At 46.1% G+C, this 15,430-nt stretch overlaps 1 protein-coding gene across 3 annotated transcripts in view; it reads left to right on the forward strand.

Annotated features, from left to right (window-relative positions):
* BUB1 (BUB1 mitotic checkpoint serine/threonine kinase) overlaps window positions 1-15,430 on the forward strand; it is a 403,183-nt gene that overhangs the window by 281,299 nt on the left and 106,454 nt on the right. For all 3 annotated transcript variants that reach the window (XM_029594322.1, XM_029594320.1, XM_029594321.1), the window contains one exon: window positions 12,022-12,284. In XM_029594322.1, coding sequence (XP_029450182.1) covers window positions 12,022-12,284 — 263 coding nt within the window. The remainder of the gene's footprint in view (window positions 1-12,021; window positions 12,285-15,430) is intronic.

The raw sequence follows: 15,430 nt of genomic DNA on the forward strand, positions 1-15,430 counted from the left end.
TGAGCCTGAAGACGCTGGCCAGCCGAGGCACAAGCTCCGTAGCGGAGCCAAAGATGAACCTGTTTTGGTCGGGCTTCATCAGGCCTCATGCCATTTCCCAATTCTGCAGACCATACAACAACTGATTTGACCTGGAATGGAATGCCCCGGAGGCTAGCCTCAAAGGAGGACGGGCCTAGAAGTCCTATACCCTCTGGAACCCTCAGCCAATGAACTCCTGGGGTTCCCCAAAGTGGACGCCATTGTCTGCGTGGTCTCTATGCGCACCACCGTTCAGTCGAAGGAGGAGCTGCACTCAAGAATGTCCAGGACAGATGTCAGGAATCCATCCATAAACAGTCATTTGATGTCGCAGCTATGTCCCTGCAGATCGCTGCCTACTGCGCCATGGTGACACGTGCCTGCTTGTCACTGTCTAGGGACTCAACCACGTCCATCGAAACATTAGAACCGGCAATATCTTTCCTCACGGATGCGATCTCCGACCTGGTGCGCATCTCATTCATAGTGGCAGCCAGAAGGCAACTCTGGCTCCGAAGTTGGTCAGCTGATGCGACTTCCAAGACTAAACTCATGAGGATGCCTTTTAAAGGTGCCCTCCTGTTCGAAAGCGAACTGGAGAAGTTAGCTGACAAATGGGGCGAATCCCCAGTACCTCGGTTACCGGAGGACAGGAACAAAAGAAACCAACACCCCTCTCCCCGAAGATCCAATGGCAGAGGATGGATCCCAGCGTTTCAGACCGTACAAAAACACAACTTGCCCCGCAGGCAGGGGCCAATCCTCTAGAACAGACACAACAAGAGCTGAGCCAGCTCAGGTCCAGGCCCCAGCCGCAGCCCACAATGAGAATCAACAGACCCATCCACGGGAAGAAGCCATAGGGGGCAGGCTTGCCCTCTTCTACCAAAGATGGGGCACCCTGCAGCATATCTCACCACACAGCCATGAGAAAAATCTAAAAGAAAAGCTGTAATTTCATCAGAAACTAGGAAGTAGTGATGTGAGTACAACGATTGAGACCCCCCCCCCCCCCCCCATGACGTCACTGAATGACCGGACCGTTAAAGCCTGCCTCTCCATCAGACGTCGCATGCCGAAGGGGCGCGATAAAGGGGCACACCCCTTTGTGCACCCCTTAGTGCAGTCCGTAATGCTAGGGTTATTTAAAAATGTAATGATCAGATGTCTCTCATTGTTATCATTCATTTTTGAAATGTTTGTAACCCTTCCTATGTTTGTAAACCGTTATGATGGCTTTATGTTGAAGCCAAATGACGGTATATAAAATCTGATAAATAAAATAAATAAATAACGTCGGACAAGTGGGTCCTAACCATCATTCGAGAGGGATACTACCTGGACTTCCACAGTATCCCTCCAAACAAATTTGTGAAATCACCGTCCCACGCCTCCTCCAAGAGAATGGCGGTGGAAACCACACTGACAAAACACTGACAAAACTGCTCACCCTAAGGGTGATAACACCGGTGTCCACGCACCAACAAAATACTGGGCACTATTCCATCTATTTTATCGTCCCCAATAAAGAGGGAACATTCCCGCCCATCCTGGACTTCAAGTCAGTCAATCGCTACCTCAGGTTTCCTCACTTCCGCATGGAAACCCTACTCTCGTTCATAAAGGCAGTACAGCCAGGAGAATTCTTTACCTCTCTGGATCTGTCAGAAGCCTATCTCCACATCCTGGTCCATCACGACCATCAGCGCTTTCTACGCTTCGTAATATTTGACCATCACTACCAGTTCCGAGCGCTACCCTTCGGACTAGCTACTACCCCTCGCTCACCAAAATCATTATTGTAGTGGCGGCAACACTGAGGAAAGACGGAATCCTCGTACATCCATATCTGGACAATTGGCTGATCAGGGCAAAATCACCAGAGGGAAGTCATCAGGCGACTGCCAGTCAAGAATCTACTGCAGAATCTCGGGTGGGTCGTCAACCCAACCAAGAGCTGCCTGCAGCCCTCTCAATCTCTAGAATACCTGGGAGACCAGTTTGACACCAAACAAGACAAGGTCGTTCCTCCCCCTACAAGAAGAAGAAAACTGATGGACCAGTTGAGAAACCTGTTGACCTGTTTCCGCTCCAAGGTATGGAACTACCTCCAGGTCCTCGGCCTCATGACATCAACCCTAGAAGTTGTCCCATGAGCAAAGGCCCACATGCGACCACTACAACGTTCCCTACTGTCGCAGTGGAACCTGATGTCCCAGAACTACTCCATTCACCTCCAGCTACCGGCAAAGGTTCTTACCCAGCTCCAATGGTGGCTACAAGAAGACCATCTGAGGAAGGGAGTAAGGCTATCCCCACTGACCTGGGTTTTGCTCACCACGAATGCGAGCCTACAAGGATGAGGAGCCCACTGCCAGGAACTGACGGCCCAGGGGCAATGGGACAAGGAAGAGTCGGGATGGAACATCAACCGACTGGAAGCCCCGGCAGTCAGACTAGCCTGCCTTCAATTCAGTCACAGACTCCGGGGCGAATGTCAGTCATGTCGGACAACGCCACAACAGTTGCCTACATAAACCTCCAGGGAGGAACCAGAAGCCAACAGGTGTCCCTGGAAATAGACCCCCTAATGGCGTAGGTAGAGGTAAACCTATAAGGGATCTCAGCCGCCCACATCGCAGGAAAAGACAATGTCACTGCGGATTACCTCAGCAGAGAGAGTCTAGACCCAGGGGAATGGAGGCTGTCGACCACAGCCTTCCAGTTGATAGTAAACTGCTGGGGAAGACCAGCCATGGATCTTCTGGCCACCCGGTCCAACGCCCATGTTCCCAAGTTCTTCAGCTGCAGACGAGAACCACAATCCCAGGGAATCGACGCCCTCGTCCAGACCTGGCCACAGGAAGACCTGCTGTATGCATTTCCCCCATGGCCACTACTGGGCGGGATCATCCGCAAGATAGAACACAACAGGGGGGGGCTAGTGGCCCCGGACTGGCCAAGAAGGCCGTGGTACGCAGACATCCGAAGACTTCTGGCGGGGAACCCTCTGTGTCTACCACCACACAGAAACCTGCTCCAGCAAGGATCAATCCTCTACGAAGATCCAACTCGATTCTGTCTTAGGGTCTGGCCATTGAGAGGACTCGCCTGAAGAAGAGCGGATACTTGGGGGCAGTGACTGACACCTTACTCCGAGCACACAAGTTTCCCACGTCTCTAACCTACATACGAATATGGAGAATATTCGAAGTCTGGTGTGAGGACCACGACATCCTCCCGTGGACAGTCAAAATCCCCATGATCCTGGAATTTCTGCAGGACGGCTTGAAGAAGGGGTTGTGTCTCAACTCCATCAAGGTTCAGGTGGCCGCGCTGGCCTGCTTCAGAGCCAAAGTGGACGGCATCACGCTATCATCCCACCCAGACTATTTCCGTTTCCTGAGAGGGGTCAAACAAATCCCACCACCAGTAAAGTGACCAGTGCCCCTATGGAATCTCAATCTAGTCCTAGACTTCCTGGCGGGAGCTTCCTTCAGACCTACTCGCAGTCTGTCACTATGGCTCCTGACTTGAAGACTGCATTCCTAGTGGCAATATGTTCAGCCAATCGCATCTCCGAATTTCAAGCACTATCCTGTCGGGAACCGTTCCTTAGATTCACACTGGGATCCATACAGCTCTGCACTGTCCCCTCCTTCCTTCCAAAGGTGGTTTCTCACTTCCATCTAAACCAAACCATCTCGCTGCCTTCTCCAGATGAGCATAAGGACTTGGAAGACTCACGCCTTCTTCGCCCTCTGAACGTCTGCAAACTTCTAGTCCGATACCTGGAAAGATCGGAATCCATACGATAGACTGACCACCTATTCATACTTCATAGCGGGAAGAAACAAGGGGAAGCAGCCTCATGGGCAACCATAGCCCGCTGGATCAAAGAAGTAATCAAGGCGGCCTACATAGAGGCAGGAAAGCCTCCACCTCTGCAAGTCAAAGCCCATTCCACAAGGGCCCAGGCAATGTCCTGGGCAGAAACCTTCCTTCCTTCCAAAGGTGGTTTCTCATTTCCATCTAAACCAAACCATCTCGCTGCCTTCTCCATCTCATTTCCATCTAAACCAAACCATCTCGCTGCCTTCTCCAGGGGTGGTGAGCGGACAGGAGCCCGCTCACCACCCCTGGTGTGCCGTGCAGACGCGAGCGGCAAGAGGAAATCTATAAACTGGAGGAGGAGAGACCCTGGAAAGAGAAGCCCTGCAAGCCGCGTGAGTACAAGCCGCGCCCTCGACAAGCACTAGGCCAATCGGAAGCCGGCTGGAGCCCCTTTAAACCCGCGAGGCTCCCGACGGCATCGTGCGCCGGGTGTCGCGTGCCTGAAGGAGCGCGACCTAAGGGGCTTGCCCCTTAGTGTACCCCTTGGTGAGCCCCAGGTCCGAGGTTCACTCCCAGAGACAGTCTGACGTGCCCCAGCCCTGCCTTCAGAGCCACATTTGCTTCCATCCCACAGCTCTCTTCCAACCATCCTCCAGCACTCACCCAACCATCATTCAGCATCCATCCATCCAGTCTCCAGCATTCATCTCCAGTCTCCAGCACTCATCTCCAGTCTCTAGCACTCATCTAACCTCCTTCCAGCATCCATCCATCAAGTATCCAGCACTCATCTAACCTCATCCAGCACCCATCCATACAACCTCCAGCATTCAGGCAGCCAACCAGGAGAGAGCCCCGGAGTCCTCTAAACTCACGCGACTCCAGCATGCATTCAGACACCTCCAGCAATCATCCAGACATCTCCGCATCCATCCAGAACTTCCAACACCCATTCAGACGTCTCTAGCATTCCCGCAGACTCCCCCAGCATCTATCCAGACTTTACCAACATTCCTTCAGACTTCACCACTCATCCAGAATTTTTATTCCTCATGCACACTTTCAACATCCCGATCATTTACAACCAAAGGAGAAACTCCGTTATTTACTACACCAACTCCAACGTCATACAAAAAAGAATTATTCCAATCATGACTTCACCATTGAACCAACTACTGGGCCTCATGCTACTCTCCTTAACCCTGATCAACGCACAATCACTCTCGAAAAAAACCCATCTCCTCCTTGACTATCTAACAGAATCAAATCCGGACTGCTGCGCAATTACCGAAACATGGCTGAAACCGGAAGACACTGTCCTAATCAACCAACTCCCTACACATTCCTACGACATATTCTCTATCCCTAGACTCAAAAAAAGAGGCGGCGGTCTTTTATTAGCCACAAAAAAAGAGCTAGGGCTATCTCTACAGGCTTCAAATTCATCTACCACTCTTGAATTCGCAACATTCAAATCTAAACACCTTCAAATCTGCCTTATCTATGCCCCTCCTGGAAGCCTAGAAGCAGACCCGTCACCTTTAATTTAACTTTTAGCCAAACACATTAACACAGATACCCCAGCTATAATAATGGGAGATTTCAACCTTCACGTGGATAAAACCCCTCAATCCTCCAGTTGTGAAACCTTTCTCACCACACTTCAATATATGGGCTTCAAACAAATTATTAACGATCCAACGCACAAAGCGGGACACACACTGGATTTAATTTTCATAAATGAAAGCCTCACCACTGCCGCATCCACAACTTACTCCCCAGTCCCCTGGTCGGACCATAGATTGATCTCTACTACTCTCAAGCTCATCCAACCCATCCCCCTTCCAGTACAAAAAACCTCAGTCCAATTCAGGAAGTTATGCAACCCAGAATCTCTCAGCCCACAACTATCCTCTGCATTAGACAAATTAGACCTCATGGATGCCAATTCAGCCACTTCCTCCTGGATTAAAATAACTAAGAACGTAGCAGACTTCATGTGCCCATTAACTACAAAAGCCCTCCTCTCTAATTCAAACAACAGGAAACCCTGGTGCACCCCTCAACTCAAAACCCTGAAACAAGAACTTAGAAGACTTGAACATGCATGGCGAAAGAGCCCTTCCTCATCAAACCTGGGAGCCTACAAATCCCTCATGCACCGCTACCGGATATCCATCCTACAAACTAAAAGGGATTTTTTCTCAAAGAAAATACACCACTTCATCTTCGATCCAAAAGCTTTATTCTCCCTCGTCTCGACTCTCACCAAACCTTCCCCCACGACCATCCTGGACGATCAAGCGGCCAGCAAAGCTTCGGAGTTAGCCACATATTTTGAGAAAAAAATCACAGACTTGATCAGACCTTTAAAGGCCAACAAAGTTCCTCTTCCACCACCAGCCTACTCCTCACATACTCAACAGAACACGGGTCTGGAAACATTCGAGCCGACTTCCTCCTTAGAGATTGAAACAGTACTAAAGAAGCTCAAACCTGCCTCGCAAGTTTGAGCTCATTGCCATCTCAAAAACAGTCGCCAAACCAATTGCCGACATCATTAACTGCTCACTAATGCAAGGTACAGTTCCTGACCCTTTGAAACTCTCAATTCTTAAACCTCTTTTGAAAAAACCCAACCTGTCTCCAGATGACCCCGCCAACTATCGCCCGATTGCTAAACTCCCCTTCATCTCCAAAATCTTAGCAAAAATAGTGAATAAGCAACTTTCGGAGTACTTAGACGACAACAAAATACTAGCCCCCTCTCAATTCGGCTTCCGAAAAGCCCGAAACACTGAAGCTCTCCTAATCTCCCTAACAGACACAATACTGCTGAATCTGGATAAAAAACAACTCGGTCTACTCATTCTTCTTGACCTATCGGCCGCATTTGACACGGTGAACCACTCAACACTTCTGGACCGTCTAGCCGACATCGGCATCAAAGGCATTGCTCTCAGCTGGTTCAAATCTTTTCTACATAACAGATTGTATAAGGTCAGAGTCAACAATAACGAATCACACCCAGTCCGCTCTTCTCTAGGAGTCCCTCAAGGCTCATCCTTATCCCCTACCCTCTTCAACATTTATCTTCTACCACTTTGCCAGCTCCTCTCCAAACTAAAACTAACCCACTACATCTATGCAGACGATGTACAAATATTCATCCCGGTTATGGAATCTCTTAAAAAAAAACACTAGAATTCTGGAACAACTGCCTCCAATCCATCAACAACCTGCTCATGAGCCTGAACTTAATCCTTAATTCAAATAAAACTGAAATTCTCCTCGTCTCACAGGACTGTAACAATGCAATGTCTAACATACTCCCTTCTATTCAACCTTCCTTTTCTACTCAAGTCAGAAACCTCGGAGTCATCATGGACAATCAACTAAACCTAAAGAGATTCATTAATAATACCACAAAGGATGGCTTCTATAAATTACAAGTTCTGAAACGGCTCAGACCGCTCCTCCACTTCCAAGACTACCGGTCGGTTCTCCAGGCAATCATTTTCTCAAAAATTGACTATTGTAATTCCCTTCTACTTGGCCTCCCAGCTAACTCCATAAAACCTTTACAAATGCTTCAAAACGCTTCACCTAGGATCCTGACCAATTCTAACAAAAGAAATCATATTACCCCCATCTTGAGAAACCTTCACTGGCTCCCAATAAAGTTCAGAATCTCCTACAAAGTACTAACAATCATACACAAATATATACACAACCTCAATCCACTGGAACTCAGTATACCTATTCGACCACATATACCCGCAAGACCGGTGAGAGCAGCGTATAGAGATACCCTCCTTGCCCCGCCTATCAAAACCTCTTTAAATAAATGATCTCTATCCACAGCAGGCCCTGCACAATGGAACTCTCTACCGCCAGAACTGCGGAAGGAACCTTGCCCAAGCACATTTAAAAAGAGACTCAAAACTTGGCTATTCGAACTAGCTTTTAATCTATGCCAATAATCGCCGCCTTATCTATCCAATCAGGTGCTCCATGTACCGTGACTATTGATTCCAATAAGCACCTAGATATTTAGCCAGGTTTCGTCTCAATCTTCGCAGTATTTTATTTTTATTTATTTATTTGGAGTTTCTTATATACCGATAGCCGTTCGCACATCGTATCTGTTTACATACAACTAATAACTTTTGGGCATAGCCCTTACAAAGAACAATAACAGGGAGTGGGAAACATATATACAAATATACAAACAATATATGTAATTAATTACTCTAAGCAACAATATACAAGGGGTAACTTAATTGCTGTCTGCAACCACTATACAATGGATATATGTGAATATAATAATGTGGAGTATGAAAGGGGTTCTTAGACAACAATAGTAAATCAAAAAGAGAATAATTATGAAGGGGGTGTCATGTTACTAGCAAAGGATAATCTAAACTATACAGAGTTAACATAATAAAGGTAGTAACAACCGTGTTGAGCAGGGAAAGTCAGCGATTCAGGGGATGTGTCGAGGGGATAACGGAGGTAGAAGGGTGAGGGAGAGAGAAGGAGGTGAAGGGAAAATACAAAGGAGGGCATACAGAGGAAGGCGCGGGGGTGGGTCGTGGGTTACAGGGAGGGGGTTGCAGGGAGGGGGTGAGAGTCAAATGCATGGGATATCTTAACGGTATCCTGTCCAGTATCCGGTATCCAGTAGAACTCGCTCTACTTTATTTATTCGTTGTAATTTATTCCCCAGTTACTTGTTCCAAGATTATCTCCCTGTTCGATGTAACCGCATTCTCACATGCATGTTAATGTTATAATGTAAACCGAATTGATATGTAAAATTGCTACATGAATTTTGGTATATAAAAATGTTAAATATAAAATAAAAACCAAGATGCTGTCACCCGCTGAGATCTGTCGGGCGGCAACGTGGTCCTCCATTCACACCTTCTCGAGGTTCTACCACCTGGATGTGCAGGCCCGGGAGGACACAGCATTCACAAGGGCACCCTCTCCTTATATTAAGGAGATATTCATTGTAAATTTGTAAATTATTTCTCTTGTTATGACCTTCTTGTTTTCTCTATCCTCCTACTACCTTTTGGTTTACCCCCGCCCAGGTTCATTCTCCCTGTTGAAATGTATTTTCCAAACTTTCAGTTATTATGTGAACCGGTATGATGTCCCCACTAATACCGGTATATAAAAGTTTTGAAATAAATAAATAAAATAAGTGGGCCACGGACAGCCTCCCACCCGGTTAGGGAGTAGTTTTTGTACATCCCATTGGTCCTGAGTCCATCTGATATGTGCGAGGAAATGGAGAAATTACTTACCTGATAATTTTGTTTTCCTTAGTGTAGACAGATGGACTCAGCATCCCGCCCACAGCTGCCCTAAAATACGGCAACCTCGGGGGACAATCACAATCCCTGAGAGCAAGGCAAGCACGGGTAAGCCAGACTTTACCCCTAGTTAAAACACCCATAGTTGCCGGGTGTCGACGTTTCTTGGTTGAATGCACCGGCAGTCTTCAGCTAGAAATCACATCATCCAGTTTAAGTTAATTAAGTTATTCAAACACACATATATCCACAATTGCTTTTCGAGGAGAATACTGAAGAGCAGAGCTTCCTGCACGGGTATATGTAGTGCTGATGTCAGACTGAAATCTGACTCAGTCTCCAACTGCTATCAGGAGTACACTATACCCATTGGTCCTGAGTCCATCTGTCTACACTAAGGAAAAAGAAATTATCAGGTAAGTCATTTCTCCATTAATTTTTGGAAGATTCATGTGGTAGCTCTCACCTCTTAAAGGAGGCAAGTCAATAGAGGGCCTTGGTCTTTCCCTCCGGATGTGTCTCAATTCTTGAAGGGAGTTAAGAGTCTTTATCCTCCCTGGTGTCTACTGGTGCCCTTGTGGTTCTGAATTCTTGACAGGTCTTACCTTTTGACTTCTACATAGCCTCTCATTGAAGCTTCTTTCCTTGAGGACAGTTGTTTGTTTGGTTTTTTTCCTGCGTGGGATACTAGGGGCGATGCAGTTGTGGAGTACCTTCTGTTGCTGAAAATGGTTTTGACGTTATATTTGAATATAATCCTCCTGCCTATACTGGGCTGGAACAGAGATGAGAATGATTGTTTTCTTGCATGCCGTGGATGTCGAGTGGCATCTGAGGTGATGTTTAGAGGCTACTAAACATATCAGGAAGTCTGATCTATTGTTTCAGCTCCGTGGTGGAAGGGAACTGGCAACTTGGGCAACTGTAGCCCATTGGAAAGAGAAGTCTAAAGACATGGCTTTTTAAACAAGTCTTTTATAAAGAGACTGGAGAATAGAAAATACACTGGAATAAACAGAAGAGCACCGGCACACAGCACTATTCTCATAAATGTGCATTACAATATTTTAACAAATTGAGTACACAATGAATGTAATAATATAACACAGTAAATGTGATTTTTTTTTGACCTGTAAAAGTACCTTCTACGTACACCTGGCTAGAACCATCACTAAACATTTGTACGTATTTTTATGATTTAATGTAACCGAAACTTAATGGCACCTGTTAGAATGTACTATAGTACACTTACTCCAAACTTACTTATGTTCCTACACGTAAACCGTCGCCATGGTATATAACTTAGCGACGGTATAGAAAAGACTATAAATAAATAAATAAATAAATAAATAGATGTCATGGTTACCTGCGTGGTTGCCGAGATTACTTTCTTTAAGTGACTGAGAAGCATGCCACTAGGGGACAAGCGCTATTTTCAGCAGATCCTTGATTATCATCTCTGGCCGAATTTTCCCAGGCAGCGATGTGGTGGTCTTGCATACCTTTCTAAACCTTCCACCTGGACATTTGGGTGCCATAGGGTGCAGCTTTCGTGCATATGGTGTTAACTGGACCATGGGCAACTTACCACCCTGTTCTGGAGTAGCTTTGGAACATCCCACTTGTGGGGACTGGCCTGTCTGAGAGTAAAGGAAAGAGAAATTACTACTTATCTGATAATTTCCTTTCCTCTAAGGAAGGCAGGCCAATCCCTGACCTACCCTCAGCTTCTGATTTTTGCATTTGGTTCACTCTTTAGGTATGGACGTTGCAGGATGGTGTTCCTGCTATTTGTTGGAGGACTGGTAAGTGTTTTAACTGGCCCATCAGTTTAGTGAATGTTAATTCTTGGATCTGCACTTAGTGTTCTCTATTAGTTGGAAGCATGCGTGATGAGTGAAGTATAATCAGTTTGTCCACAGTTTGGCTTTTTCATAGAATACTGATGGGCTGATGTGGGGCATCAGCTTTTATTCTGTCTCCATCTGCTGGTAGAGGTGCATAACCCACTTGTGGTGATTGGCCTTCTCTCCTTAGAGGAAATGAAATTATCAGGTAAGTACTAATTTCTGCTTGGGCTTGATGGAGACTCAGGCTGATCCAGTATGGCAAGTCTTATGATGATGATGTGTGGTCAACCCATCTCAATAAAGATATAGTGGAATTAGAAAAGGTACAGAGAAGAGCAATAGAAATGAAATAATGGTTATATTATGAAGAGGAGTTAAACAGCTTGGGTGCTTGCCAGTTACTTGCATCCTGGATTGGCCACTGTTAGAAACAGGATGCTAGGCTTGATGGACCTTTGGTCTGACCCAGTATGGCAACTTATGTTCATTTGTTTTTCTGGGGTTTCTTATTAGTATGGCTTTCTTGTTCTTAAGCATTTCTACAAGGAGGATATTTGGGGGGATGCTGGGGAGGTAACACAAATGCATTAGCCCCTGAGCTCTATAGACCCTCACTAAACCTCCGGTTTGGATAGTTCTTGGAGAGAAATGTCCATAATTATTAGCCAAATATACCTTGGAAAGTTACCTTATATCCCTGGGAGTGAGTAACAAGGAATAGAACTATCCTCTTTTTTTTTTTTTTTTTTTTTTTTTTTTTTTTACTACTGAGTATTTCTTAATCTGATTGAGGCAGTATGCTGGCCTCAATGGACCTTTGGCCTGACCAGCATGGCATATTGTATGTATTGATCTTTTAGTTTCTTGATAAATAAGAATTTATTTTGTACTTATGGCAACAAATTATTAGCGAGTGGGATTCGTAATTGTTAGCTAACCAGTACTGTTAGGTCAAAGTTTTCATATTAATTATTCTCTCCTATCATTTGCAGTCCAATTCAAGAGCAAAGTCCAGAACAAGAAAAGCTGTCAGAAGAGACACAATCTTCTACTTCACCTGCCTTTCTCCAACAGCATGGTGCTGGCAGCATGACTGATGACATTGAACAGGCTAACAATCATCTTGCTGGTTGTAAAGTTTCCAATACAGAAAATGAAACTCCCTTCACCACACTTGTAAAGCCTTTGCCCATCATTCAGCAACAGCCAAATGAATGTGTGCAGTATGAAGCAGACCAGCTCGTTAATACCATAGGTAAAATGTGATGAGAAAATGTATTAAAATTAAGGGAATTGCTTAGGTTTTACAACAGATTCTCAGGTACGATGAGTCCCTTCTCATTCATACTACAAACACAAGTGCTGCTTTCTCTGATTGTAATGTACAGATCTCAACTGTGCAGGATCCGAATATTTAATATGATAACATATCCTTTTAATACAATACAAAGGCAATCATATTTTGATTAGACTACAGAGAAACTGACCTTCTTAAGATGGCTGCAACTTTGTTCCCCCCAAAATACTATTAGCACCAACAGAGGCTGTTTCTCTGCAAATTCAAGCCTGCCTGCCTTGTGCCTGCTGGACTACAAAGTTACCTTTCATCTCAGCACATTGCCTGGGAAACCCTTGCTCCTAAGCACCGCCCCGTTCCTCTCTCAGCTGCTGGAGACGTCACCTAAGGGCGCTGAGAGGGCCATAAGGGCGTCGCGCGCCAAAGGCGCTTGGCCCCTTTGTTCGCCCCTTCGTTTGGCACTTTGTACGGCACTGTTTAGTATTCTTTCCTAATACTTACCATGTGCTTTAATTCGGTTTCTCAAGAACGGATCCCTATCTATATATATAACTGAAGATATGACATGAACAAGTCAACTAGAAAAAATAGAGTGTTTACAACAACCACTAGGAAACAGAACATGAATAACTTGACTCGGCTAACATGTAGAAACATCATGTCCATTACTAACTGTCTGCTGCTGTCTTTTACCCTGATTAATGCACAATCTGTTACTAAACAAACAGTGATTCTATCTGACCTTATTCAAGATCAGTCCCCAGATCTTGTAGCTGTGACTGAAACATGACAAAAGAAATCAGATTCTGTAATTGTCAATGAATTAGCTAACAGCAGATATGAGAGATTTTCTGTACCCAGACCCCAACGCCGTGGTGGCAGCATAATGTTGATAGCGAAAAAAAGTCTTGGCTTGAAAATTACTCCTATAGCTCAAATACCTAATCATGAAATTTCAGTTTTTAAATCTAATGCTCTGCAAATTTGTTTATTATTCTGCCCTCCCGGCCTTTTAGAATTAAATATCTCCCCTATTGTTGAATTTTTTATGACAACTTTAAAGCCGGACAGGCCATCCATCATCTTAGGAGATTTTAATCTTCACATGGATAAAGATCCTTGTCCTGTAGCCTGTGAAACTCTGTTGTGTGCCCTATCTGCTAGTGGTTTCAACTTACTAACGGGCCAATAAGGTAAAGTCCGCGGGAGAGCGGGCAAACGCCCGCTGTCCCGGCACGCGCACAGGCCACTCTCCTGTGCGCGTGATTCTGTATTTAAATGAGGCCCGGCGGTAAAAACAGGCAAAAGAAGGCAGTAGGGACACCAGCGTGTCCCTAGCGCCTCCTTTTGGACCGGAGCGGCAGTTGTCAGCGGGTTTGACAGCCGTTGCTCAATTTTGCCGGCGTTGGTTCTCAAGCCCGCTGACAGCCATGGGCTCGGAAACCGGACACTGGCAAAATTGAGCGTCCGGTTTTTGACCCGACAGCCGCAGGCTGACTTCAAATTTTTATTTTTATTTTTTACTTTTTTTACCCTTCGGGACCTCCGACTTAATATCGCCATGATATTAAGTCGGAGGGTGCATAGAAAAGCCGTTTTTACTGCTTTTCTGTGCACTTTCCCGGTGCCCGAAGAAATTAGCACCTACCTTTTCGGTAGGCGCTAATTTCTGAAAGCAAAATGTGCGGCTTGGCTGCACATTTTGTTTTCTGAATCGCGCGGGAATACCTAATAGGGCCATCAACACACATTTGCATGTTGCGGGCGCTATTAGGTTCGGGGGGGGACGTGCGTTTTCGGCCCCTTACTGAATAAGGGATAATGCTAGCACGTCAAACGCGCATCCAATGGCGGGTTAACAGTGCGCTCCGTCTGAGCGCACTGTACTATATCGGCCCGTAAGTAAAGAACCCACACATAAACTAGGCCATGCCCTGTACAATGTTTTTTAACAATTTGATTAAGTCTTAAGCTCCTGCTAAGATCACACCAGTTCCCTGGTCAGACCACTTTTTAATTCTTGCAGATTTGTGTATTTGTAATCCAGGGGATCATAAAGATGCAGAGCCCCTTCAATTTAAATATCGACCACCCTTTAATTCAGAGGAACTGCAAAATGAATTGATAGGAAAATTAGACAATATTAATCTTTCCTCCACACAAGTCGCTGTAGACTCATGGATTGAAATAACTGAAGAGGTAGCTGTTATTAAAGCTCTGTTGTTATAGCTGGGAGTTAGCAATGTTATTTAGAATAGTTGTGGGTGGATCCTTGGACCCAGTGGCAGGTGACCATGCCCTCGGGGGAGATCCCGAGAGGGACCACTGGTCAGGCTGAGTGTAGGAGACAGACACACACTAGTTCTTTTATTAGACAATATATTAAACCATCAGAAGTGGCAGTAGTGAGCTGGAAGCGCCCAGCTGGGCTGTAGTCCCTCAGGTATTGGAACAGCGATCCCAAGGTGGCTGAGCTGTAGAGAATCTAAGAAAGTGAGTAGATAGGATATGCAGAGTTCTGGAACAAGTCCTTGGTGATAACACTCACACCATAGTCTCTTAAGGCAGCCCAGGAGTTGGAATGCAGTAGGCCCTCGAGGAGCAAGAACCTGGTCCCAGGGAAGGCACTGAGAGAGAGATGGAAACTCACTAATGTTGTAAGCAGGAGCTGGTCCGGGACATGGGCCCTCGAGGAGTGAGTAGCGGTTCCGGACTGCGACCTTAAAAGAAAAAGAGAGAGTGAGGCCCCCGAGGAGCGGGTACCTCTAGTGAAGTCCGAGGAGGCAGAGTAGCTAGGGTTGCGGAGAGCGAATCCCATACGCAACGACCTGGAGGAAGCTAGGTAAACCTATCCCTTGCTAACTCGTCCTGTTAGCAAAGACTGAGACCTTAACTATCTGGAGCTGATGACGTCATCTCAGGGAGATGCCCCTGAAGTTCGCGCCAACGCTGGTACATTAGTCGGGCCGCGCGCGCCCTTAGGCATCTGGTCAACATGGCGGCTTGCAGCGTCGAGCCGATCCGGGAACGCCGGAGGAGGACGGCCTGGAGACACGGCAGCAGCTAGCCTTCCATCAACCACGGAGGAAGTCGCCAACGAGGTA

Source organism: Rhinatrema bivittatum, chromosome 3, assembly GCF_901001135.1.
Source record: "Rhinatrema bivittatum chromosome 3, aRhiBiv1.1, whole genome shotgun sequence".
NCBI lineage: Eukaryota > Metazoa > Chordata > Amphibia > Gymnophiona > Rhinatrematidae > Rhinatrema > Rhinatrema bivittatum.